The sequence below is a fragment of the Monocercomonoides exilis genome (genome assembly GCF_001643675.1).
Source record: "Monocercomonoides exilis strain PA203 chromosome Unknown scaffold10-1930038, whole genome shotgun sequence".
In the NCBI taxonomy this organism is placed as follows: Eukaryota; Preaxostyla; order Oxymonadida; family Polymastigidae; genus Monocercomonoides; species Monocercomonoides exilis.
Window position 1 is genome coordinate 5,001 of NW_027150555.1, and position 27,627 is coordinate 32,627.

General features: G+C 34.4%; 4 protein-coding genes across 4 annotated transcripts; 3 read left to right on the plus strand and 1 right to left on the minus strand.

Annotated features, from left to right (window-relative positions):
* Nucleotides 1-5,033: 5,033 nt before the first annotated feature.
* MONOS_17233 (uncharacterized protein) lies at nucleotides 5,034-5,255 on the minus strand (the record flags this gene model as incomplete). Its single annotated transcript, XM_067870133.1, has 1 exon — nucleotides 5,034-5,255. One exon carries the CDS (start codon nucleotides 5,253-5,255, stop codon nucleotides 5,034-5,036), a length of 222 nt encoding a protein of 73 aa, XP_067731800.1.
* Nucleotides 5,256-11,555: 6,300 nt separating this feature from the next.
* On the plus strand, nucleotides 11,556-11,810 carry MONOS_2727 (uncharacterized protein; the record flags this gene model as incomplete). The annotated part of the gene is made up of 1 exon (XM_067872669.1): nucleotides 11,556-11,810. The coding sequence occupies one exon, from the start codon at nucleotides 11,556-11,558 to the stop codon at nucleotides 11,808-11,810; it is 255 nt and encodes an 84-aa protein (XP_067731801.1).
* Nucleotides 11,811-12,024: 214 nt separating this feature from the next.
* On the plus strand, nucleotides 12,025-12,786 carry MONOS_2728 (uncharacterized protein; the record flags this gene model as incomplete). Its single annotated transcript, XM_067872670.1, has 1 exon — nucleotides 12,025-12,786. One exon carries the CDS (start codon nucleotides 12,025-12,027, stop codon nucleotides 12,784-12,786), a length of 762 nt encoding a protein of 253 aa, XP_067731802.1.
* A 21-nt stretch (nucleotides 12,787-12,807) lies between these two features.
* Nucleotides 12,808-15,881, plus strand: MONOS_2729 (uncharacterized protein; the record flags this gene model as incomplete). Its single annotated transcript, XM_067872671.1, has 4 exons — nucleotides 12,808-12,852; nucleotides 13,097-14,072; nucleotides 14,303-14,649; nucleotides 14,727-15,881. 4 exons carry the CDS (start codon nucleotides 12,808-12,810, stop codon nucleotides 15,879-15,881), a joined length of 2,523 nt encoding a protein of 840 aa, XP_067731803.1.
* Between the last annotated feature and the right edge of the window lie 11,746 nt (nucleotides 15,882-27,627).

A 27,627-nucleotide genomic window follows, 5' to 3' on the forward strand; every position in this document is an offset into this window, starting at 1 on the left:
ATCTTTCGTATTTTTTGTTGGAAAGAAAGAAAGTGGATTGAGCTGAATGTTTGATGGATTTGGAGGATATTATTTGCCAGAAGAAAAGGGACAAAAGAAAAGAATTTCAATGTATTTTTTGTTGATGTTAATTGACTCTCATCTTCTCAATCTTCAACAAATAATCATCTCATTCAACACATTCATCATCATCATTGTCTTCTGGATCTTCTATAAATATATCATCAACATTTCACACAACTTCTTCTTCTTCTTCTTTTGTTAATTTGACATGTCTGTTTTCAATTGAGTTAAGGAATAATCTCCGGAATAAATCGAACGGGCCCTAACGATGGAATTTATTTTTTGTGATTTTTTTTTTGAATTATTTAAAGAAGAAGAAGAAGAATGAAGAGGAGAACAAGGAAAAGAAGAAGAACATGAAGCTGGTTGAGAGCTAGCCACCAACTGCGGAATGTGCTTTACAGAGCGGGAAAAAGAGAAATGCAACCAGAGAGACTCAAACGAGATAGGAAGAACTTAGTTTATGCCACATGACTCAGAGAACAGCTTTGAATCTCTTTCAACCACCTTCGGTGTTCTGCAGCTTGTTATTTTAACATGGAACAATGAATGACTTTTATGCTTATGTGAGTGTCTGCCTCATTGCTACTTGCACAATCTTCACAATCCTTTCAAATAGCAAATGAATGTTCGACCTCTTCTTCTCCTTCTCATTTTCATTCTTTCTCCGCATCGTCCATCCCAGCTTCCACTTCTCCGCTTCAATTTCCATTATTCATTCTCTCTCTCAGATGAATGTGCTCAAACGGATTAAAACCACTACAGAAGACAAGTGCACAAAGGTTAAAAAGCAACAGGAAAGTGACAAACTGAAGAATTGTGTGGAGAAAATAACAAGTATGAAGAAGAATACGAAGAGGAAATGAAGAAGAAGGAGAAGAAGAGGTGGAGGAGCTGGCTGTTTAAGTGAAACATCACGAAAGAGAAGGAGATGAGCACGAGGTGATCCAACAACCGACGAATAGGATGAAAATGTTACTGGAGATGGGGAATAATAATTGGAGAGAGAAGGCGATAGATCTGAAATAGCAGGAGAAGAGAAAGAAGAAGACGTACAAAAGTGCGAAGAGGCAGAGAAAAGAGGATTAGATCCATTATATTTCATGTTTTTGAACAATCTCATTTGTTGGAGTGGAAGCATTGAAGAAGAGAGAAGAGGAACTGCTTGACAGATCAGAGCTGCATTCAGCGAGTGTATCGCGGCCGATCCAAAAGGCAGACGAAACGCACCGCTTAGGAATTCGACTGATGAATTGAGAAGATACGAAATGGAAGAGGAAAAAGATGAAGAAGAAGACAATGATAATGATGGCGATGACAATTAATCACTTGAGTCATTCTGCTGTTTCATTTCTTCTTTTTCTTCAACACCTTCTTCTTCATCGCTTGTTGTGCTTTCATCCATTCCAATGGGAATGATGTCTGGCGTGATGAGTGCTGCCCTCAAAAGCGACAGGTTGTCTTTGCCGAGAGAGAAGCAGTCGTCGATGGTGAACAGCACATCCTCTTTCAGCTGATAGCATGAAACGAGATGGATGACTGGCTGTGGGATGAGGGGAAACATAGCAACGATCGGTTGAGTGGGTGTGGGAAAGGACAATAGCTCCGTTGGGGGAGAATGAAGTTAAAAAGAAGAAGATGGCGAAGAAGGAAAAGAAGCTGCAATAGAAGAGGAAATATCAGTGAAGCGTTAAAATAAAATTGAAAAATCAGCAAGCAATAATGGAATTCAGAAGGCATAGAGAGATGCACAAAGCTGTTGAAAATACAGAATTCATGACAAAGAAGATATGTTGAAAGCTATAAAAGCACTTCGAACTTTATCATAGAAAAGAAGTGAGATTTTATTGAAAAGAGCAAGAAACGCAACACATATTCTCCTTCTCGTTAACTTACATCATGAATATTGCTTTCAGTTTCCTCATTCAGATGTTCTTCTTTTTATTTGCTCATTGATATTAACGCTTCACAAGAACTATTTTTAAATATGCAGTTTATTCATGAAAATATTGATTGATATTTTTGTGAAAATCAAAAAAGAAAACAGATGATTTATTGTTTATTTAAAAATTTGTTGAAAGAAATGTGAAATGAAAAAACTTTTGTCAAAAGACAAAACAGTTAAAAGAGCATTTAGTGCTTCAAAGATAGAGAATGCCTTCTGTCACCAGAGATCCTTTTTGTTCTTGAAAAGACACATTCGCAGCTTGATTCGCTGCATTGAGATGAAACAAATGAAAAAAAGATGTTTGAAAGAATTGTTTGAATAAGTTCTTTCTTCGTGATCTCTGCGTCGAACTTTTGTGTGTCGTCTTCTTATACGAAGCTTGGTGCTTCATTCAAAAAATCCGGAAACAGTTTGAAACATAAATCCCTGATCTCTTTTGATTGATTTGATTATACTGTTACAACGTATCTTTCAAAACCTTGTCTAATTCGTGTAGCCCAGTAAAAACATATGGAACATACCACTTGATAACAAACTTCTTTCTCTTTTCTGGTTCCAGTTGTGAAGTCAAATTGATCTTCTGGTTTTTAAACAGCACATCCACATTATCTACGCCAAATTCTATTTCATCAGTTCCGTCTTCCATTGCATCTTCAGTTAAGTCACGAGAATTATTTTGGAAATATGTGATGCGAGAATATGTCAAACATGACGAAGAAAAACTATCAAAAGAAGAAGAGCAGGAGGAACTTGTTGAAGGAAACGAAAAAGACTCATGCATGCTTTCATCTTTTTTCTTTTCACTTTATTTTGTTAATCCGGTCATTTGAAGATACACTTTAAAGTGTGTTCATGCTATTCAAAGTGAATAAATCAATCAAAAAACGATGCAATTAATATGTTTATCCATAAAGGCATTTTGAAATTCACTCAAATGATTTTAACATTCAATTATGTTGGGTGTTGACACAAAAATTTGACAAAGTCAAAAAAAGATCGACCAGTCTGTGACTTAGGCAATTTCCAAAAAATTGATCCAGTCAAAACCCATTAACGTGTTCTTTATTTCAAAAAAAAAAGTATCGATTATTTTTTGTTCGATTTAAATTTTTCATTTTCCTTTTATTTTATTAAGTGTGTGAACGATAAACTGTTAAACTTTTGAATAATTTTGATTAGATATAAATGCTTTTTGACTTCAAGCATTTTTAAAGTCAGTCAAAAGAAGATTTCCTTAAGACAAAAGTCTTAAGTCACCCAGGCTTATAAATGAATATAATAATAGATAAATTAAAGTTATTAACAATCAAAAAATTTTGAAGTCCAAACCATTCAAGGACTTCAGTAAATCATTAATTACTGAAGATGATTTTCTGTAGTTGTAAAACAAATAGACGAGCAATGAATCAACGTCATCTCCACCGATGCGTTGTATTTCTTTCCATAGAACGTTGCATCGTGAATTTAGAGTTGACTCCTGTTTTGAAAATGACATTTTAGTGATTATTACAATTTATTATGGAATTATTATCAATTAATGAAAAATTGACAACTCGGGATTTTTCTTTATTTTTTGTTTTTTTAGAAATAAATATTTTTTCGAAAATGACTAATAACTTTATATAGTTCAAAAACATCTGCATCATTTTATTTTTCCAAATAAAAATAATCACAAAAATGATGACAAGCTCAAATGAGAAGTGTGATCAGTCACTAACAGATATATGAAAAAATGAGTATGATTGATCATTTCGATTCAGATGATCAGTATTTGACAAAAACAAGAAGGAAAAATTTTGCAAGAGGGAATGTTATTGGAAAAAAAAAGAAACACAATGATAGATCAAAATTTCGATCATTCTTTTTCTAATAACTTTCCCTCTTGCAAAATTTTTCCTTCTTGTTTTTGTCAAATACTGATCATCTGCATCGAAATGATTAATCATACTCATTTTTTCATATATCTGTTAGTGACTGATCACACTTCTCATTTGAGCTTGTCATCATTTTTGTGATTATTTTTATTTGGAAAAATAAAATGATGCAGATGTTTTTGAACTATGTGAATTGGAATTTTTTTAATTTTTTTATAAAATGAAATAAAAAATAAACCTTCGAATATATATATATTTTTTTTTTCAATTCGAATTGATTAACTCATTTTTTTGTGAAAGTTCGTTTTCATTATTAAATATTTTTTTCATGCAAAATAAATCAAAAAAATGAAACGAACCATCAAAATAAATTAGTTTTGATAACAAATAGAAATAAAAAAAATTATTTCTAAATAAAAAATTCTGAAATGAGCAAATAATAATAAAAAAAAGAGAGATATATAAATTTTTAAATACTGCACAGATGTGTTGAATGGAGATTATTTGTTTAACTGATGAACAAATAAAAATAATAAGTTTGATTATTGTTTGAACATCAACAATTATTTATTTATTTTCTTTTTGAAATATCCGAGATGAAACAATAACTAAAAATAAACAATTTTAATTTTTTCTTTGTTTCATTTCACAAATCTTCTTTTATTTTCTTTTTCACATAATTATTCATCGATCACAATCAAAACACATATATCCTCTTTTTGATCACTTTTTTCTCCTAATGCCATTAATCATCCATTTCTGCTTCGCTTTTTTTGTAATTTCACCACCGACTTCATTCACATTTGAAAAAGATAATAACAATTTGAGATCGAAAATGTGAAGATAACGATAGTGATAATTCATTGAAATGAAATTTCTTCAACTTGAACAGTCTTTAAGAACATGCGACTGCACAACACACATACGCATTTCTCTCCTTTTGTCCTCTTTCCTCCAATCGGCCAAATTATCGAAGCATCCGACTTGATCAGTGGACGACTCTCTTCTGTATCTAATATAATTTCTCTCTTCTCTCCTTTCTCACACGCCCTCTTCTGCAATGCAGGGTGCTCCTCGCACGCAGACACACCAGACACACCAGCCTCAGCTCGATGCTCCCACCTGCCACACCCCCAAAGCCAATTCGCTCATGTGACAATAAGCATAACTGGCCAGGAAGTTGAGAAAGAGGAACATGGAGTTGCTGTCTTTTTCTCATCCACAAGTGGCTCTGCTCCTTCCTTCGCGATGAAACCGTTGCCTTCCAGCAGCGCTTGCAGAACTGTTTCCATGTGAGTTATTCCTTCTGTTCCATCACTTCCTCCTCCGGCTGCTCCTTGTGCTCCTCCTTGTGCTCCACCAATTCCCATCACTATTCCATTGTTCGATGATGGTGAATGATTCGTTCCATTCACATTCCCATCTCCTCAAACTGCTCCTCCTATTCCAACATTCGCGTTCATCACACTCATCGAGCTGTACCTGCTTCCCAGATTGATCGGAATCCTTTCCAAATAACCTCTTTGCATCAGCGGACGGAAGAAACAATTTGTTTTCCACATTTCATGCGCTTGCACAATCCCTGTCGTGAAAAGTTATTCAAACAGTGAATATTCAGATGTGGAAAAACTCAGCCGCTCTTCATCAGTCAGATCGAGTCAGTTGTCGATGCTCGTCCCACCTTTGTTCCGCATCACGATCGACTGCATTGGTGCATCCACCTCGCCGATGGGTTATTTATTCCAGTAAATGCATTTCCGTTTCTTCCTTTTCTCGCTCGCTCTCAAACCCAACACGTGCTTTGATTTGAATTAGCATCTGGCATGCAATCTTCTTCACCGCGTGCTTCCCTCCTCCCAGATGCTTTCAGATGAACGAAGCTTGATGAATACACTTGCTGTGGCTGTCATATGAAAATCTATTCACACGTTCTTCTCCGGTTTCAAGATGTCTCTCGCGTGGATCTATTGAAATGGGACATATTCATTCTCATTTGTTTTCTCCTTGATTTCCACAACTTCCATCTCCTCCATTGTTATCATTTTATCCTCCTCCTTCTCCTCCACTTGCTCCTCCACCTCCATTTCCACCCAGACCCATCCCTCCCATCTGATGCATCATCCCCCTTCTCATATTTCCTTCCTCCACTCAATACTCCACTCTCACATTAAAATTTGTAAAATTGTGTGTTTGCTAATCAATAGGATATTTTCATGTTGCTTTGCACACACACACAAACACCTCTGTGTCTTTATATAGCAGCGGATTGGTACCTAAATTGAAAGGAAAATGCAACAGATCCAGCAGCAAGCGCATGCCAGCCTCAGTGTTGAGCAGCCCATCGTTGCGGTTGAATGTCTCGTCGGCTGGAGTGAGCTCGTGGGCAAACGTGTGGTTCAACTGGTTCAAAGACAGTTCTTTCCACAGAATCGCCTTCTCCGTGTTGTGGCGGTGCACATCCACAACAGCTGCAGAGGGAAGGATCCTCAGGCCAGTCACCACACACAATGCAGTTATCTTGCTTTTCGACTGCATTCGTCGCATTTCGCTGGTATCTTGCTCTTCTTCTTTATCCGAAAAATTAAAGAAACAGGCGGGAGCAATGCGAACTGACTGCGATGGTCTGTTGATGTCTCCGGCATCAGTAAATTTCTCCAAGCATCCACTTGTTTTTTGATTGTCTGTTTCAACCACAAATACAGAACTTCATGTGTTCAACATGCGAAGAACTGGGCGAAAAAAGTATTTGATTTTTTCGTGTGTTCTTGCAAAAATGGCTCCGTTAAGCGGTCAAATTGACAGATCAGTCAATAAAGAAGAAGGGGAAGAAGAAGAGGAGGAGGATGCTGAAGAGACAAGAGATAAATACATATTGTTGTCGAGAACTCTCATCAGTTGGTTCTGAATGAATGATGGAATTGAGGTTGAACATTATTTAATTGCAGATGAACAGTAATGAGCATCATTATTGAATACACTCAAAAGTTAAATAAAATAATTTAAAACAGTTAATGAAAATGCAAACAACATGAAACATTTCAATAAGCCTTTCTAATTTTTCTCGAAATGATATATTTATTTATATTATGTTTAATAGCTTCATTCATCTTCTTGTCATCACTTCAGTCACTTAAAAAAAACAATAATTGATTTTTGAGTATTTTGCAAATTGATAATAAAAACAAACTTTGTCAAAAATGAACAAGAATTAATATAGTCACATTGAATAGTCTTTCTGTTTGTTTCATCAAAAATTGTCTATGTGCCAAACAAAATTACCAGTTTCTAAATAAATAGGTCAAAATTCTTATATTAATGAAAAATAACAACGATTTGTAACAAACCTTTTATACAGCTTTGTCATTACAAGTCAGACGTCCTCACATATTAAATATATAGAATGACTGAAAAAAAAATAAGAAAAATCTTCGAAGACAGTGCATGGGAAACAATTCATTTCACACAACACTTCATCCCAAATAAAAAATATGTTAAAAAACAAATTATTACCAACTTTTTCCACTAACAGATTTTCAAAAAAAGCATCAGACATGTTTATTATTGTTATTTATTCACATTGAGCAAAATAGATCATGGTATTCTTAATGGCGCCATTAATAATAATTTGTATTTTTTATGATCAAAAATTTCAAAAATTTTTCAAAATTTTTTATTTTTGTTTCATTTAATTTGTGAATATTATTGCTTTATTAATGTTAAAAAAGTCATATGAATGTTGTTAATTAATTATTAAAACTTTTTTTTTAATGTGATATCAAAATTAATAAAAATAATATTTATTAGAAATTTAAATATTTTTTTTTGAAGAATTTGAAATTTATTTTTTAATTATCAAATAATGAGAAAGCAATATGAGTTGTTAATTATTTTTTCCGCAATGAAAAAAAATTTAGAAATTTTCATTAAACTTTGAATATTTTTTTTATTGAGTCTTATTTTATATTTGTTCAAAAATAGATAAACATTGTTTATTTTTTTATGTTCAATTTTTTATTGGTCAGAAATTTAACATATTTTGTTGAATTTGATTTTTATTATTTTTTTTTATTGTTTTATGAGTTCCATTTCTCATAAAAAAATTCCCATATATTGCAATTTCATTGACTGGATCGGTTAATCGACAATGTTGTCAGCTAAAAGGGTTCATAATGGATTGGAATTTAGAAGCCTGCAGAAGGATATGGTCCAACTCACAAATTTTTTTCAAAAAATGTCACTCTCTCACGCAGAAATGGTTTCATTTATGTTTTTCCAACAAACACAAGTAGGAAGGCAACTTTTCGAAAGTTTATTAAAATCATTTAATGGCGTGTCTTTCTTAAACAATGTTTTATTTATGTAATTTTTCTTTATTCAATGTTTTTTTAAATATTCTTTTTTTATTTATAAATATTTATTATTATTATTTTTTTATTTTGCAATATGAAGATCCACTGAAACGAACCATAAAAGAGCTGAGTCATGTTTTCAATAGCCTCTCCTATGAATTACAAAGTGAAATGCTATTGATTCTGACAAAAGAATTCTCTCAGCAGACACTAAGCCAAGAGTTTGGGTTTGTAATAAAACCAGCGCCTTTTTGAGCATCCTTTTTCGATCAAAAGAAAGAGATTTCAACAGACAGAACACCGCCAATGAAAAGGAAACAACGTTCTTCTCAACGTGATTCTTCAAAATCATATTTTGGATATCTTGGAGCCGAAAATGAAAAAATTGAAACAATAGAAATGGATATGGAAGATTCAGAAGATTGCATTTCACTCAATTACACTCCGAAATCATCTTCATTATCACCATCAACTTCAACATTATCATCATCCTCATCTTCCTCAATCAACCCTCTCTCCTTTCCATCTCCTTTTATGTTTTCTGCTTTTCCTCCATCAGAAAAATCAATTCCATCATCTTCTTCACCTTTCCCATCATTCTCATCTCCTTCCTCCTCCTCATTCCCATCGACTTCATTTTCTTCCTCATCCTTCCCTTCTGCTTCAAATTTATCCTCTTTCCATCCTTTGAATATGGCTTCTCCATCTTCATTTAAATCTTCTTCCTCTCCATCATTTCCATCTTCTTCTTTCCCATCAACTCCTTCGAATATTCATCCTTCAACAGTTTCATCCGCATCCTCATCTGCTTCCTTTCCTGCTTCCCCCTCTTCCTCATCCTCTTTGTCTTCTTCTCTTTCTCCTTTTCCTTCCCCTTCCACTTCTCCTTCTCCTCCATCTTACTCCTCTCCTTCCTCTCTCTCATCCTCCTCTTCCTCTTCCTCTCCTTTATTTTCATCCTCTCCTTCTCCTTCTCCTCCATCTCACTCCTCTCCTTCCTCTTCCTCCTCCTCCTCTTCTTCTTGTTCTTCTTGTTCTTGTTCTTCTTCCTCCTCCTCCCCTTCCTCTCCCTCTTTAACTTTGTCAACTTCATCACCCTTAGAGTCAGAGTTAGCAACACTCTTTCACAGCAAAAAGAAAATATCTTCAAATGAAGATGACGATATGGAATCCAATTCAAAAAACCCTTCAAGAACTGACACAGTTTATCTGATGTTTGCACCAATTGAGAGATTTATCGACTGTTTATCAATGCATGTGATGGATGGTGATGTGGGTTCAAGATCTTGTGTTTACAAATACAAAATATCGAAAAGAGGATTGAGGAATCTGGGAAAGACTTGTTCATTCAGTTCATTATGTCAATGTTTTGCATCTCTGGATTTGGGAAGGAGCTTTTCGAGCAAAAGAAACTTGACAGATCGACAATCGCTTCAATTGGTTCTGCAATGTTTGAGTGGGTGTGATTTTCAGAAATTCTTTTGGGGAACGAAGAGAATGATTCAGATGTATGAGAATAATTTTGGACCATTGATGGAACCTAAAGGTTCTCTTTCAACATATGAAAAATTTCTGGAGTTATTGTCGGAGGAGGATGATGGTGTTATTAAAAAGTTTCAACTTCATAGTCACAAGTTTATGAAATGTCAGTCTTGTAATCAATTGACTTCAAAGCCAAGGGGAATCACGTTGGAGGTGCCAATATCAAACGCTGATATTGTTGAAGGTTTAAATTCTTATTTTTCTGTCGTGAAAGAGGAGGAGGATCAAATGAAACAGGTGTGTGGAAAATGTTCAACTGGAAGAATTGAATTGAAATGGATCAGGCTAGATGCTTTTCCCTGTGTTTTGTGTGTGTTTCATAACAATCTGACACCTTCATCAGTCAATCCCCCTCCAACTCAACTGTTTGTTGCTGAAAAAGGAAATGGACCTTTTGATATCTGCTTTTTTGATCCTTTGAAAGCAAAAACTTCCCTGAAATTCTTCTCTGACAATAATATGATTGCAGCAAAATATCAGCTTTGTGGAACTGTGATTCATTCAACATCAAAATTCAAAGATGGTCATTTCATTGCAGTTGTGAAGGATAAAAAGCATTTGATTGAAGAGAAAAGCATTTTCTTTAAATGCGACGATGAGGTTGTTTCACTGCTAGCATTTGATAAATGGAATCAGTATTGGAAAAATTTATCATTGGAAGGATGGAAGTCAGGATTAACATTTTATCAACTTATTGAATAAATATTTATTTTTTTTGTAATTTTTTTTTCATTTTTAATTAACATTTTTAATAAAAAAACACAAATAAAATATTTCTTTGAATAAAATTAATTTTTTTCACCTTTAATCAAACAATAAAAAAATCAAAACCAATTTCTGATGAAATGTTTGCATTAATAAAGCAATAATATTCACAAATTAAATGAAACAAAAATAAAAAATTTTGAAAAATTTTTGAAATTTTTGATCATAAAAAATACAAATTATTATTAATGGCGCCATTAAGAATACCATGATCTATTTTGCTCAATGTGAATAAATAACAATAATAAACATGTCTGATGCTTTTTTTGAAAATCTGTTAGTGGAAAAAGTTGGTAATAATTTGTTTTTTAACATATTTTTTATTTGGGATGAAGTGTTGTGTGAAATGAATTGTTTCCCATGCACTGTCTTCGAAGATTTTTCTTATTTTTTTTTCAGTCATTCTATATATTTAATATGTGAGGACGTCTGACTTGTAATGACAAAGCTGTATAAAAGGTTTGTTACAAATCGTTGTTATTTTTCATTAATATAAGAATTTTGACCTATTTATTTAGAAACTGGTAATTTTGTTTGGCACATAGACAATTTTTGATGAAACAAACAGAAAGACTATTCAATGTGACTATATTAATTCTTGTTCATTTTTGACAAAGTTTGTTTTTATTATTAATTTGAAAAATTTATAAAATCCAGTCATTGTATTTCTATTAATGTGTGATATGAAATTATTATCAAATTATCAATATTTCACTTCATTAGGAAGTGTGTCGGAAATGTGAAATGTTTCAAATCAAAAGCACCATGTAAATGATTGGAAAGTTAAGAAAAGAACTGTATTAAGTGTTGTATATGTTCCGCAGACATAGCAAGAAAGAAAAAGAGGAGGAGGGAGTGAAAGAAGCTAAGAAAGATTCTGACAGTGTTCCGAAGAAGTTGAGAAGAATTCGATGATGAAGACTGACGGAACATAAGCTCAGGGGATGGTGGCTGTATGAAGAGGACAATGCAGACGATGAGAATATTCTGAAGCTGATGAGCTATGAGAATGTAATGAATGTGGGAGGAATTCTATCAGATGACGAATCAACTGACAGCTCAGAAAGCGATGTGAATGAAAAGGAAGGAGCATATGATGATGATGCGAATGACACTGAAACAAAACAAAGTGCTTCGATGAAAAAGAAAGAAAACGAAAACAACGAAGTTCAAGAAAGTGTTGAAATGCTTCAAAAGAAAGTTAATCAAACAGAATCAGATAAGAATACAAACGCAAAAGAGTCTGTTCAAAACAACAAAAAAGGCTAAACGAATAATAATGAGCCAAAAATAGAGCCTTTTTCATCGCAAAAGCAGCAATAACAACTCCCTTTCCCCCATCTTCACCTTCACTCTCTCCACAGCCTAAGCAATATACTTCAGCAAGAGATGCCTTTGGAACGATGCACTTTACACGAGGAAAGCGAATGGACTGCGGATGGAGAGAGGTTGGTGAGATGTGTTGATCGTGCACAGCCAAAAGATGAAGATAGAGATTGGTGCTAAAGGTGCACTAACGATGTCGTTGTCACCTGTTGTTGGAGAAGGAGGGGTGACGTTGGGTGTGATGGGGATGAAGGATTTGAACAAAGAAGTGACAAGTGCGATGCAAGATGAGTTTCAGGATGAGAAAGGGAAAGTGGACGATGAAGAGGCGAAAATCACGTTTAATTCATTGGAGTCAGATGATCAGAGAGAAAAACTGCTTCGGCTGATGAAGCTACAGGAGATACAGAAGAAGAAAGAAGAGCGGGAGAGCAGGAAAATGGAGAAAGAAGAAAAAGACAAGAATCTGTTTAACAGCATCCAAGGAATACTACAACCACAGCTTGAGACAGGCACACCGACCAACCAGAAAGAGAACAAAATGGCCAGCGAGGCGCAGCAAGAGGCGAAAGAAAACCAAACGCCAATTTTAACAAGAGAGCAGAAATTGGACTGCATGTTGAATGACCTCGCTAATTCTGACCTGGAAGATTTGAGCGATGAACTAGATGTACCTTGCTGTTATGTGTGTATCAAAAGCGAGGAGAACGGGCAATTTGTGTGGAAGATGCGAAAAGTGCCTGTGTATGCGGCAGTCGACGCGAGGCATACAAGAACGCGGTTGGATCTGATGAGTGCGCTGAAGAGCGGGCTGAGGCAGAGCAGGGCGGAGTTGAGAAGAGGAAGGGGGATGAAGTGGAGGGACTGGTGGCCATACAAAGAGGAAGCAGAGGCTACACTCAGGAAGGGAAGGAAATGAGCAGGGAAAGGATCACCTTTGATGTTTCAGAAGGAGAAAGTGATAAGAACATTCAATCAGAACAGTGTTCCTGGAAGAAGAGATGCTCTGTCGAAGCTGTTTTCTTCGCTATCTATCTCGTAGTTGGCATCTTTCTTCACTTCGCAGAATTCAATGGCGATGGATCTGATGAAGAAATGCACTTCCCTCAATTTTTTTTGCACCTACTGATTCAGCTGCTTATTTTTCTTCAAACACAAACATTTTTCATCATCCTCTTTCTCATTGTACTTCATCACTTGTTAATTCGTCCTTGTTTATGAACGTCTAGCAGCAATCTTCTCCTTCTTTCAGAACATCTTTATCTCCTTCACTCTTTTCTCAAGCTGTACATCTATCTTCTGCTAATTCTGCTTCTCCTGGCTCACTTTCTCCACTTTCACTGCCTTCCGTAACTTCTTCGTCTTCTCTTTCACCATCGTTATCTTCTGCTCCTTCTCTTTTATTCCACTCTCCCTCAAGTTTTGTCTCTTCGCTTCATCCATCTTCATTTCTCACAACAGAAGAAAGAACCCAGGAACTTCTGTTGGCCCTAAAAACTTTGGATGCTCATCTCACAAAAGACTGCAAAATCGACTCAAAATCACCAGCTCTTTCAACCTCTTCACCAAGTTCGGGTGCTTCTTCTCCCGCTATTCAACCTCAGTCCATTCCTATTCGAACGAAGGAAAATGAAAAATCCGCAACTCAGCAAACTTCTTCTTCTTCGTCTTCTTCGTCATCTTCTTCATCTCCTGTTTTTTCCTCTGCTTCTTCTGCTTCAACTCCTCCTGCTATTCGACCGCTTGCCCTGGAAGGAGGGAAAAGTCCTTCTACTCCAAACAAATTGCACCTTTCTTTGTCTGAGCAAATCGCTTTTGATCCTTTGGATGCAATCAACCAGGTGAAAGAACAAGCACAAAAGACAGAAACAAACAGAAAAGAGGTTTCACCAAAAGAGCAAACAGGAAATCTTCCTATTGAAAATGTGAATGAAACTGCTATTGTTCAAAAGAGGCCATTGATTTCAGATGCGTTGCTTCCGCGTTCCAGTTCAAGGCATTCGTTTCCTGTGTATCCTGTTCCCTCTCAACAGCAAGCAGTCGCAAAGAAAAAGAAAGCTGCTTCAATGCTGTCACCGAAACCGCAGCGCCTGCGAAGAGAAATGTGGCTGGGTGAACTGATAAAAGAGTGGCTTGTGTATGAAGATGCTGACCAGGATGCGTGGAATGAGATGAGAGAGGCTGTGCAAAGGAGAACGAGGAAGTGTTTGAGTCTGAAAGTTACAGTGATGATGAAGAGGAAGAAGAAGAGAAGGAGAAAGAAAGTGATGAATTAACAGAGAGAACAAAAGAAGATAGACAAGACTATGAAACGAAAAAAGAAAAAGATGGTCAATTGGAAGAAATGCAATCTTCGCCTTCACACTTTCCTGATGATAATATTCAAAGAAGTCATCATCATCGCCGTCATCATCGTCATCATCATCATCACAAAGATTCAACAGGCAGACGTCATCAAAAGTGTATTTGCCCAATTCACTCTTCCTCTTCATCGTCTCGTGTGATGTTCAGAAGGCGTCTTCCACTCACTCGGACACAAACAGTCATTCTTTCTCAACAATCGCAGGCTGTTTCATCAACACGACATTTCGTCCCCTCAAAAAAGATATTCGTTGTGAATGCTCTTTTGTTTGACCTGCCAAACCAATCTGTTTCTCAAATACAGCAACAGCCATATTCATCAACATCCTCTTCGTTTTCTCCTTCTTCAATCTCTCCTTCAGTAGCCAGCTCCATCCGCCTCATGCAGCTTATGCAGCTCACACGAGGAATCAACAGAGAAGTGACACTTAAAGAGACGAGAGGCAATTTCCACAAAAGATATGAGGCGATCGTGTACTCAACTCTGCCTCCACACAGCCGATTGCCCAGCGCATCCATCCAATCATTCTATGCGGAGATCTGTCTGCTCCTTCGCTCGAAGACCCCGCTCTGCGCTTCCTTCTTCAGGGAGTGGAGACACAAACACACCCATCTTTGTGTGATAGTGGTATTGTTCCACGAGCACTGACTGCTCCATCGATGGCAAATGAGAATGTGGAGATGGCAGACACGACAGAAAAGATGAAGAGAAAAGAGGTGCTCCCGAAGAGGATTGGATGTGCTCGTGCGTTGTGGAGAAGAGAAAGAAGACTGAGACAAGAAAATGACTCTGCGATAACTTCAACTCTGCCACATTTGGATTCACTCACCCCAACAACATCATCATCTTCTTCTTCTTCTTCTTCTTCTTCGTATTCAAACAATTATCCAAAATTACTTCGACGCCGCCGTTTTGAAGAAGCAGACGGAATGACTTTTCTTCGCGAAGAAGAAAATGAGCTGATGTTTATCGTGTCAACAGCTATGAAGCAGCGGAGGGCAGAATTAAAGCAGAAGAATCCAACGTATTTCAGACAAATGAAGCAAAAGGAAGCAGTTGCCAGAACTGTTTTGATGGAAAAGCTGAAAAGGAAAGAAATAGAACTTTCTCAATTTTCTTTGAGCAAAAATCTGAAGGAAAAGATTGAAAAAAGAAAACGCGATGAAAAAGAGAGTTGTAAAAGGCATGATTCGGAGAATGAGTTAGATTCTTATTCAAAAATGAAAGATAGAATTCAAACGAAAAAGAATGAAGAACAGATCGACAAAACTTCTTCGTGTTCATTTGAAATTCAACAAGTTCACCCTATTTTCCATCAAACTTCATTTTCTTCACCAAAGTTTCGTATTTCTCGACTGCTTGGCGCTTCAAGTTATTCATTTATGCATCCCTCTTCTCAAACTAATTCATCTTCGCCTTTATCACCTTCGTTGGCTGAGACATCAAAATCACCTTGTTCTTATTCATTGCTTGACTTATCACAGTCTTCCACCTCTTCTTCTCCTTGGGACTTCAATCGAATTGCAAAGGCGACACAGTTACCACTTGTTCCGCACATGTTTCAATTTCTTCACAGACGCTTTCCTTCGTCTCTTTCAGATCCGCATTCACTTGTGTGGTGGATGCGCCTGATGAGCGAAATGAATTTGTAATTCAAAAACGAGAGTGATAATGATGATGACTGTGCTGATATCGAATTAGATGAAGATTCATGTTTTATGGAAATAGATGATGAAAGTGATGATTGAACTGGAAAGACAATGGAACAAGAACAGCAGAGATTGAATCAAAGGAATACATTTGCCATATGCAGTCAGGGCGATAGTGCTTCATTGTGCTTGATGAACAGTCGAACAGACAGAAGAGCCAGATTAATACAAAGACGAAGGAGCAACCAGATTAATGATAATATTTATATACCACATGATTTTGATCAATCGCAACTTCATCCTTTATATCCTTTTGTATTGTCTTCATTTTCTCCTTCAACTCCTTATTTTTCATCAACCTTCTTCAACGAACAACAAAAAAATTGTCATTTCCATTTCATTCAAATTCTCATCGAATTCAGGGCCAAGCGTCATCTTTTATTTTCTTTTCGGAAGCACAAAAGGATTATTTATTCTATTGCAGAATATCAGCTGAAATTATATGTCAGCAGAAGTGATTCAATATCAAACCAAGAAAAGCCGATCATCGGGTGCACAATCCATGAAGGTTGCCTCTGCATAATTCATTTTGAGATTGAAAGAATTCACAGAAAACAAAAGGAGCAGGGCAGAAAACGTTATTTGGAACGAACGATTATGCGGATGATCTTCGAGAGGTTGCATAATGTCATGCGCCTTCATCAAGAAATCAAAGAAGAAATGAGGAGAGGAATGGAAATTTTAAAGAAAACGAATAATCGAAGGATAATTCTATGAAATAAGTGCGTCTGCAGCGGATGAAAAAGGAGAAATGGGAATGGCAAAAGAAATTGAAGGTTTTGAAGAGCTTGTTGATATGATTGAAGAAATGCTATTTGAAGAAAAGAAGAAGAAATAATATAACCTGTACTGATTTTGCTCCATGAAAGAAATGCATTGATATATACTTCAGTAGAAAATACGATGAAATCTCATGAATATGAAGTGAAATGGAAAACGATTAAAATTTGAAGATGAAACGATTGAAAAAAGTTTAATATTAAAAATGATGAAAATGGAAAGAATAATAAAGAAATCAGAAAATGTTTATCTTTTCCAGTGATTTTTGTATTTGGAGCACGGAATGTGAGAGTGTTTGTGGGAGTGAAAGAGGAGATGAGAAGAGAGAGGGAGGCATCGCTGAAGGGAGCAACGCATCCGAGAACATGCTCCATCGTGGCAAATGGGTTTTTCTGTGTTTTGCTACAAGCATCTGCATCAATTCCACCATTTGCAACGATTTTGTTCCCGTTATTTGTTGCATCCTTTTCAACATTATCTCCATTTGACGAATCCGTTGAACTGCTCAGCAACAACAGGAACTTAATGATGAAGTTTCAGCAAAATTAATATTAAACGCATCGCAACTTCTTTTGAAAATTCACAAATTTTATGTATATAAAGCCATCCATAATGTTCAACAAATAATATTTTCTACAAAAATTTTTGTATTGCAAGTTTTGAAACTTGTGATTATATTTTTAAATTTTAGGTTCATTTTTATTTTTCATGATCAAAAAAAATTCTTTTTCACTAAAAACATAAAAAAGGTATGTTTTTTTGTTCACATAAAATTTACAAATATATATTACGAAATAAAAGCAAAAGACTTGCGAAAATCAATTTAAATCTTTGATCAATAAATACCACAATATATGTTATTTTTTCGATTTTTGATCTTTTTTTATGATATCAAAAAAAATCACCCAATTACTCAAATTTTCGAAAATGACAAAGCGAATAAAATGCAACATCTATCTGTTTCTGAACTTGTCAAAGCGAAGATATTAGCAGAGAAGAAACAACTTGACACAATAATTAATGATATAAACTCACCTCCTCTGATTTCACTTTCCGAAATGGAAAAGTTTAAAGCCATAGCTAAAAAGCCAATTTGCAAACAATCATCAAAAAAGCGTATTTCTTTCCAGGAAAATCCCATATCCAAAAGCAATATCTACGTTTCTCAAAATGCGTCTTCATTATTTTGTTGCAAAGAATTTCGGCCAGATAAACCACTGAATACACCATTTATTTCTCCAATATTGCTGCAAAAAGTTCGTTCTTTTGAAATCAATGAGGTGATGACTGAAAAAAGCTCCGATGATTCTATCAACAATGATCCAAACTACTCACTTGGAACAATTCAAAATATCAATAGCTGTTTTTCCGATCAAACTTCAAAAGTTACTGAAATTCAGAGGAATAAGTCACCTTCAAACACAGAATTTATGGAACATCTTCACACAAAAACAATATCCATGAATAGAAAAAAAAGGAGAGGACTGAAGAACTTAGGAAATACTTGTTATTTGTCTTCATTAATTCAGTGTCTATCATCCTCATTGTTTTCAACATCATCCTTCGTTAATACAGAGGTTGATGTTAACAGTTTATCCTTCGAATTTCTGAAAATTTGCTCACAACTTCATTCAAGTTCAGATGAAATTGAAACATGGAATTCGAGCTTTGTTGATCGATGGGATTTACTCTTTGCACGAGGTCAAAGAAAGCAACAGAATGTCACAGTTGCCTTTGAACAACTCATTCGCCTCTTCATTGATGAAGGGATAATCAACAGGAGTTGTGTTGAAACAACTTGCATCGCTAACTTACAATGCGCAAAATGTCATTTCACTTCCAAAACTGCAGACCAAAGCATGATTTATCATTTAATTGTTAATGAGTCGTCTGTTGTTGATGGATTAACAAAACTTATTTTAAAGGAGAAAATGAATCGACCAAACTAAGTCTTCTGTCATATATGCAAGGAGAAAAATGATCACTTTCGATGGAATGAAATAACGGCTTTTCCGGACATTCTGGCAATTGAACATGTGAATAGGTATTCAAGATTTTCAAAACCATCATTGAACATTAGCTTTTCGTACGACGAAACATCTAACATGTACGTAACTGAAGATAAGGAGCAAACCATTGAAGAAAATGTTGGTAATTCGAACAACGACTTAATTTCTTATAGATTTACCGGGAAAATTTTATTCAAAAAAGTTGATGCTAATATTGGACATTACATTTCTTTCGCAACTGTTGATAGTCACGATTCTTGGTGCATTTGTAACGATTCGTCAACGTTTCCAGTTTCTATTGACAATTGGGTATCGACATGGAAAATCTTGGAAGACAAAGGATACAAACCTTCATTTTCTATTTATGTGAAGACAACATCACTCAATTCAATAAAGGAAAATGAGGAAGGAGGAAATGGTCATATCGGATTGTCACAAAAAAATAATTATTAAATATCCAATTTGGATGATCAAAATAGACCGAATTCAACAGCTGAATCCATTCTTGACACTTCATTATTCATGTCAGCTTCATCTCTCATCTCTTCTCCTGACAATTCAACTGATCCACTTCATCTCGCATCTACGAATTCCACTTTAGATAAATTATCGCCAACAATTGCAAGTTAAAAAAGTCTTCTCACTTATGATGATTCAAAAGAAAAATCTGATCATTTTACTGATGAATCAGATTCACAGAAAAATCATGTCAATTTTCAACACATGAAAAACAAATTTTTGCATGAAGAAAAACAAAATGGTTTTTATCATAATCATCTTCACAATGAAGCAGTTATCAAGACAAGCACATCCTCTGCAAATGATGATGGATATTCTATCTTATCTGCAACGAAAAATAATGAAATCTACAACAATGTCGATAAGCAATTAGTTCATCACAGCCAATACAACATCAATTCATTTTCCGACAACACTTCAAAAACAAATAGCACTTCAAACAACCGCTCATCAATCATTTCATCAGATCAAACTTCTGAAATGTTCACTAAAACATTTGGCAAAGATATTTTCTTTCCTTCGCAAAAGGCGTTTCGTTCAACAGAAGCAAACTCCTCTCTCAGCAATTCATTTTCAGCATATGACAAACATCAATCTTCCCCATCACATCAGAAAAAACAACCTCGTATAATCGCTGTCAAAGAAGAGAATAATAACTATTCTTTTTCAAACTCGAAAAATTTCAACAATATTCCATTTTACACAGACCATTCCTCTTCATCAACACCTTCATTCTCTGATTGTTCTTTTGATAATGAAAACCGCAGTCACTACAAAATATTCTCTCCCAATGAAAAACGTCTGATATTTAAGCCCAAAACACAACTGTGGAAAGAATTTCGAAACGAGACAAACATTAACATTTCGCTATCGTATTTTTATCGATTGACTGTTCATTTTTTCAAAGCAAAGAAAAGAACAGACATGTGTGGGCTGTGTGCACAATTGGATTCACTGAAGAAAAAGATACAATCCTTTCATCAAAAATCAAAGCCATCTCAACAAGAAATCGAAACTCTTCATTCACTTCACAAGCACAAAACAATCGCTGAATGGCAAAGGAAATATTACAACGATTCGATAAATAACATAAAGAAAAATGAGGTTGTGTGTGTATTCGATTTCAAGGAAAAATGGAAACTTCCACTTCGCTCGAATCAACTTCAAAATGAATTCTATGATTATCAGGAAATATCTCAACTGACGATTATCACATTCCAAATCAACGAAGGAAAAATCGAGAAGAATATATTCAACTTTTTCTCCACTTGTTTAACTAATGATTATCGATTTGTGATTGATTGTATGCAATCAGTTTTAAAGAGATCACTTTACAAAGATTCAAAACATTTCAAGTTCTTTTGCGATGCGGGACCCCACAACCGCAATCGATTTCTTCTTCATTTCATTCTTTCGCAAAATACATCGATTTTCAGACACAAGACAACAGAAATCAATTATTTTTGCGAACATCATGGGAAGAACGCTTGCGATTCGGACTTTGGGTTATTGGTCAACACGTTAAATAACAATTTGGCGGATAAAAGCATTTATTCTATTTAACAATTAATAACATTTTTTAGTCAACAACTTGGCTCTGATTCACATTTGGAAAACTGTTATTCAGAAAACAACAACTCTTCTAATTCATATGATACATCAACTTCTTCACAAAAAGAGAAATATTTCATTAATCGGCATCATATATTTGAAGAATATGAACCAAAAGAAACCAACATTTGGCCTTCTTTAAGTATCAAACATATGAAAGATTATTTATTCTTTGAAAGAAAAGGAAACAAAATTATGTCTTCAGCAGTAAGTTATTACCCACAACGGTCACTTGTTGATATCGAAGGCTTTTCAAAGAAAGAAAAAACTCCAGATGAAAGGAAAACGAGTGGTTATCATGTGAACAATTCTCGTCAACATGTTCTTTCAAATTCTGTAAATGAAATGATAAACAGACGGTGCAATTTAATTCGTGATAGTTCTGTATTTCATTCATCTCTTCCCTATTTGAATTTCAATAACATTGAGAATACTAAATTTTCTAATAGTTTTATTTTTAATATGCTTTTTGACAACAATTCTTTGTCTTTTTCTAACAGTTGTGTTGATTTTAACAATGTTCCTTCTTTGAATTGCAAATAAAAAAAAATTTCTTTGGTGCATGCTTAGCTGATGCAATTGCAAAATTGCATTGGACATGACTTCAAGCAATAAATACATTAATTAATAATTTATGTATTCGGACTTGGATACGGCTTGTTGTCTCCCAGGTGCATCAATCACAAATAATTAATCAAAATTACAATTAATTATATTTAATCCATTTTTCTATTCTATTCTATTTATTTCTATTCTATTCTATTTATTTCTATTCTATTCTATTTATTTCTATTCTATTCTACTTATTTCTATTTTATTTCATAAATTCATAAATGTTATATTCAGTGATATAATGAATATGATTTTTGTTTTTGATTTTGGTTTTTAAAAATAATTCTTTAATATTTTTCGGTTTATTTTTTTAAAATTTTATTCAATAATTTCGAAAATTCATTTATTACTGATTTTTTTCATTTTTTATTTAATTAATTAAAATTTCACTTTTATTCATTTATTTCTTTTGCCTAATTTTATTTTATTTTAATTTTTGTATTTTTTTATTATAATCATTAATGTTATTATTATCATTTATTTATTTATTTATTTTTTTTGCTAACATTTTTTCGATTCATTTTTTGTTTTTGTTTCATGACTTTGAATGAATGTTCACGTATCATTTTGACAATTTTTTATTGTTCACAATTCGTTTATTTTTGTTTTTGATCGTTTCTTTTTAATCAAGAACCATTAACACTTTTTTTATTTTCATTCTTCATTTATTTAATTTAATTTATTAAAATTTTATTTTATTTTATTTTATTTTATTTTATTTATTTATTTATTTATTTATTTATTTATTTATTTATTTATTTATTTATTTATTATTTTTCGTTCATATTTTGATTTCTTCTTTTTTAAGTTTTGTGGTTATTTTCTTATTTTATTATCACGAATAATCTGCACCGAATTATCATCAAACGAACATGATATTGACAGAAGATTAAACGAGATGAAAGCATCTTGATAACTTTATCGATTTTTTTAAATTTGGAGAGAATTTTCTTTGAAAATCTTTTGAATCAATTATTGTCGTTGGCTTAATAAATTACTGATTTTGTCATATTTGAGTTTATTTTTTTCTTTCATTAAATACTTATTTTTTCAGTTGTTTCTGATACGTTATTGATGGGAATTTGTTGCGATTTGGAACATTTTTATTAATTATTCAAAGTATTGATATTTTTTCATAACATTTCAACTTATATAGTTGTTTTTGACATTTTGAGGAAGTTAATGAATATTTTTTTTTGAAAAATACTGAAGAGACAACATTTTGATTAACACTTATCCATTTCTTATTTGATCGTGAGTTGTTTTGTTGAATATTCTTTTTTTTGATTAATAAATAACTTGCTTTTTTATTTTTCTTCATTTCACAGATATTATCATTATTTTGATAATTGTTTTTCAGTTGTTTGGAATGTTTGCATTCACAAAAATTAATGCTTGAATTATTCTTCAAAAAGTAAAAAATGTTCAATTGCAATGAAAATTGATCAAATCAGAAAAATTCTGAAAATTTGGAATAAATAATAAATCTTTCTTTTAATTGAAAGGATAATACTTTTAAAGTGAAACTGATAAGTAAAAAATGACAATTTTCAATAAATTTATCTGATCCCATAACTATAATGTATTGTTTCATTCTGTCGTATTTTTTTATGATGTCAAAAAAAAACACCCATATTTTTTTTTAAATTTTCTATTTTCTCATATCCACAACGTGGCAATGGTTTGTTTTCTATATTACTTTTATAAAATTAAATAACATTTTCAATGATATTCATTATGTTCCTGATTGAATCTTGCATGTTACAGTTAACACTTATTTTATTACATTTGTTTTAAAAATACATTCAACGGGCATTTTCCTTATTATCAAGAAGAAATCATTTGATTGAAGTTTTGGGATGTTTGTTGAATTTTTCCATTTGTTGTTTTTTTTATAGAAACATTTTAGAACGAATATTCATAACAGCTTCGTTATCCTTTGTTTCTTCTTGATTTTAAACAAAAAATAGTTTAAAAGTTAAACTAATAAATGATGATTAAATTCTGAACAAAGAAACTCGATGTGAATGTTTCTTCATGAAACAAATGAGAAAAAGAAGATGACAATCTCTTTGTTAATAAAAAATAGGATTGTCCTGAGACGCAGGGGAAAAAAGATGAAGTTTATTTGCCACTATGTGTTTTACATTGTCGATCTGATGAAGTCCTATGTTATTACCACATTAGAAACAAATGGAGCGGAGTTGTCTTTCACAGTCCAGCGTTCCCAAGCTAGTTGCTCTCCGTGATCAGTATAAATTCTATGGTATTCTTTTCCTGAAGTGAATCTTCGCTCCTTCGTTGAGCCTCACGCAACACTTCACATTCTCTTCATCTTCAAATGTGAAAAGTTCGAACAGCTTTTCTCCGCCATTATTCGGAGGGGAAAAAAAACACTCCGTTGGATATTCAACATGCTTACCCAGGCTTTGCTTTGAAGAAGGCGCTTATATCGCTCTGAAGGTGGCGGAATGAGTAATGAAATCATTTGAATTACTTGAGCGGTATGTTGGAAGTTACTGGTTGATGACAAGCAGTGTCTGGCAATTAGATGAATATATCATTTCTGTGTCTGTGGAAACAATGAAGAATGTCAAAAAAGGAAACGAAGATGTTTCATTCGCTTTCTTCTTCTTCCTCCAGTCATATTTCTTCTCCTTCTACTTCATTCTTATCAATGATTTCTTCTTCATTATCTTCTTTTTTATCTTCTTCTATTTTCTCTGCAAACAATTCTTATTTTCATTCTTCTCATTCTTCCTCCTCCTCCTCATCATCATCACAACCGCTACCATCATCCAATCCATTTCACTACCATTCTCCATGCTTCACTCCTTCTAACTCACCCGCACAGGTTCTGTCAACACAATGCACAGATACGGGCTTCCACAAAATTTGTTCGCATCATCTTGCTCTTTAGGCTTTTCCTCTCCCCACTCCTCCATGCACCTCTGCCCATCCTCTGACGCCCACGCCTGCTCCTTTCTCCATTCTGATGTATCCTCCGCTCAACATCTCCTCTTTCTCGTCCAGAGCAAAAGGATTTGAAAGACGAAGGTCGCAGCGCTTTTAAGATCGAAGGAAGCAGAAAAAGCAAGAAAATTGTTTGTTGAGGGAAGAATTGAGTCACCAGGGCTGATGATGCTGAGAAAAGAAGAAGAAAGCGGATTTTGTGATATGTAATACGAGGAAGACAAAGAAGACGAGGAAGACGAGGAAAACGAGGAAGACAACGATGGGCTGGCAGATGACGAGAGAGGGGGGTTCAGTTTGTTTTATGCAAACAACTGGAACGACAAGACAGAAGATGAAGAGGCAGAAACAGAAGCGTTTGAGAAGGACAGGAAGAAGATGAGGAAGAGGAAAGAAGAGGACATGCTGGCGATGTGTGCAGATGGTGGGTTCACGACGATGATGGATGGGGTGGACAGTGTGACGAGTGAGAGAGATCAGATACGATCCAGATGGAGAAAGAGAGAAGAGAGAAAATGAGGAAGATGATGATGCAACAGATGAAGGAGGACGATGAGGTGTTTCCTGAAAGCGAACGGTTGTCTCCATGGTGCAAATTGTGAGGAGAAGGAGGAAGAAGAAGAAGAAGATGGAAAAGAAGAGGAGGAGGGAGAGAAAGAAGAAGAAAAGGAAGAAGAAGAAGAAGAAGAAGAAGAGGAAGCGAAGGACGGAGTATAAGAGGAAGCTGTGGAGGAGGAGGAGAAGAGGTTAGCAGAGGAAACGAGTGAATGAGAAGAGAGAAAATAGAACCCTGTTGTTTTTCTTCCATTGACTAGCTCGAAGGTGATGAAGATTGAAGATGAAGGATGTGGGAGTTTTCACCAGAAAGAAAGCGGGATAGAAGCAATGATGGAAGATAAAGAAGATGAAAATACTTCAGAAAACGTTGTGGTTCTGTTATGTGAAGGAAAAGGATTGCTCAAAGATGAACAGCATCATTATTGATATGATTCAAGTGCAACAATTCCATCTGTTTTTGTTCGATGAGGAATAATGAGTTGTTGAAGAGGCTGAAGTGCAAGAGAGATTTCAGCTGTCTTTCGGAGTAAAATAGCCCAACAATCAGTAAGAGAGGTTTGTGACTCAGCGCAAAGTTGGAATTGAAAATGCACAGTTAATTGTTAATGAGTCGGATGGTTAAAACGATGGAGAAGCAACTGGACTGCAATAAAGAGAAGATGACATTTCCGACTTCACAAAGGATGATGTTATTTGATGCGTGACACTAACTACTGTTTCGAAGGAAGAGAAGGAGGACCTGTGGCAGTGGATCCGGAGCAATAACACACGCAAGTGCCAGGGGCCGCTCTGGCCTGAATGAACGCTTTTTGCGGGCTGTAGTCGTATTTGACGTTGAAGAAGAAAAAGGTGATTGGGACAAAGTTCTCTGTGCCTTCGTCTCTGTCTCTTGCTTGGTTTCTTCCTCTTGCTCTCCTGTAATTTATCTGCTTCTTTTTCCAGCCATCTTTCTATAGATGAAAGCGTCTTCCTTTATGCTCGTCTGCTTGACGTCATCGAAAAGAATTAAGAAATCTCCGAATACCACTTTTGTCTCAATTGTATCCAGCAGGTGATGCGCAACAGTACGTGCACAACAATGGGAAGTACAAGAGTGAGAGGTTGAACCGATGAAGGTAATGAGGACGAGATAAATGAAAAAGTTGTTTGATGTTTGATGTTTGATGTTCATAACTCTGGCAAGCACCAGGGCGATAGCGCATGAGAACGATTTCAGACTCATTTTGCATCGTTGGTTTCTTTCTAGACCAGACTGGGACTTGATTTATGTGTTTGATTAAAAACCAGGCGAATAACAAAAAGAAAAAGGAAGATGAAAAGCAGTGGTTGCGGAAGATAAAGAAATGAATTGCAAGTTGATTGAGAATTCACAGGAGACAGTGAAATTGAAAATTAAAATGAAAAATCATTTGGAAGATGCGAATACTGAAATTGGCACCAACATTTTATCGTAATTTTCTCCTATTTTGAGCATTTCCAATTTTGTAATTCTCATATCTCTTTGATTTTTTATTCTGTTATTTCAAATTCATAATCTCTATAATTTCTTTCAAAATAATGATTATTCGTATAAATTTGAAAACAAAAAAGCCTGAAATGATATGGCAATTGCAAAACAAACCAAGTTAAAGAATTCCATTTAAATTCAAGGTCCGATTTTTGTTATTAAAGCGGAATTCATCACTCAGCAAAATTTCACATTTCGGGTTCTTGAAGAGAGCTGGATTTATTCTTTTGAATTTTATTCAAAGAAAAAATCTTTTTCATCTGTTTTCTCTATCGTTTTTCCCAGTTGCGCTTGTTTTTAATGCAATAACTCATTGAATAATTCTGATTGATCAATAATAAATAATAAATTTATCCTTCAAATATTTTATCATCTTGAAAAAATCCGGAACATCAATTTTGTGGTAATTATTTTCACAAATACTAACAAGTAATTGAGAAAAACAACAGAATTGGAAATGAGGCCATTTTTGATCTTTAAAGGGTTGCAAATTAAAGTTTTTTGACTTTTCGAAAAGATTGTGCCATATGGGTGATTCTTTTTGAAAAGTCACAAATGTTTAATTTTCAAATAAATCGAAAATTTCATATTTTGCTAAATATTATGTTAACAAATATCAAACTTCACTTAAATGGAATCAATCACTTGATAATGTTATCTCAAACATTCTTGAGGAGATTTGAGAGCTGAAACAGAAATTTGGGCAAATTATGAAAATTTCGATTTTATTGAAAATTAAACATTTGTGACTTTTCAAAAAGAATAACCCATATGAATAATTTTTTACAAAATATTTGAAATTAAATGCAACAAATTAATGAAAAATAGTTTATTAATAATGAATGGAAAAAAAAATATCTTATCAATAAAAAAATGAATTTCCTGTCTGTCGACTTGTCGAAACCATTTTTATAAGTCGGCTTGTCGCAAAGGCCTATATCAGAGTTTCAAATATAAAAAAGGAGACTCTGTTTCTTATCAACGAAGCCAATTTTCAAAAAGGAACTATGATTTTCAGTGATGAGTGGGGTGCATATAAATGCTTGAATGAAATGTGTTTCAAGCATCTGACAGTCTGCCATTAATATGAATTCAAAAATTCTGAAACAGGAGTGTGCAC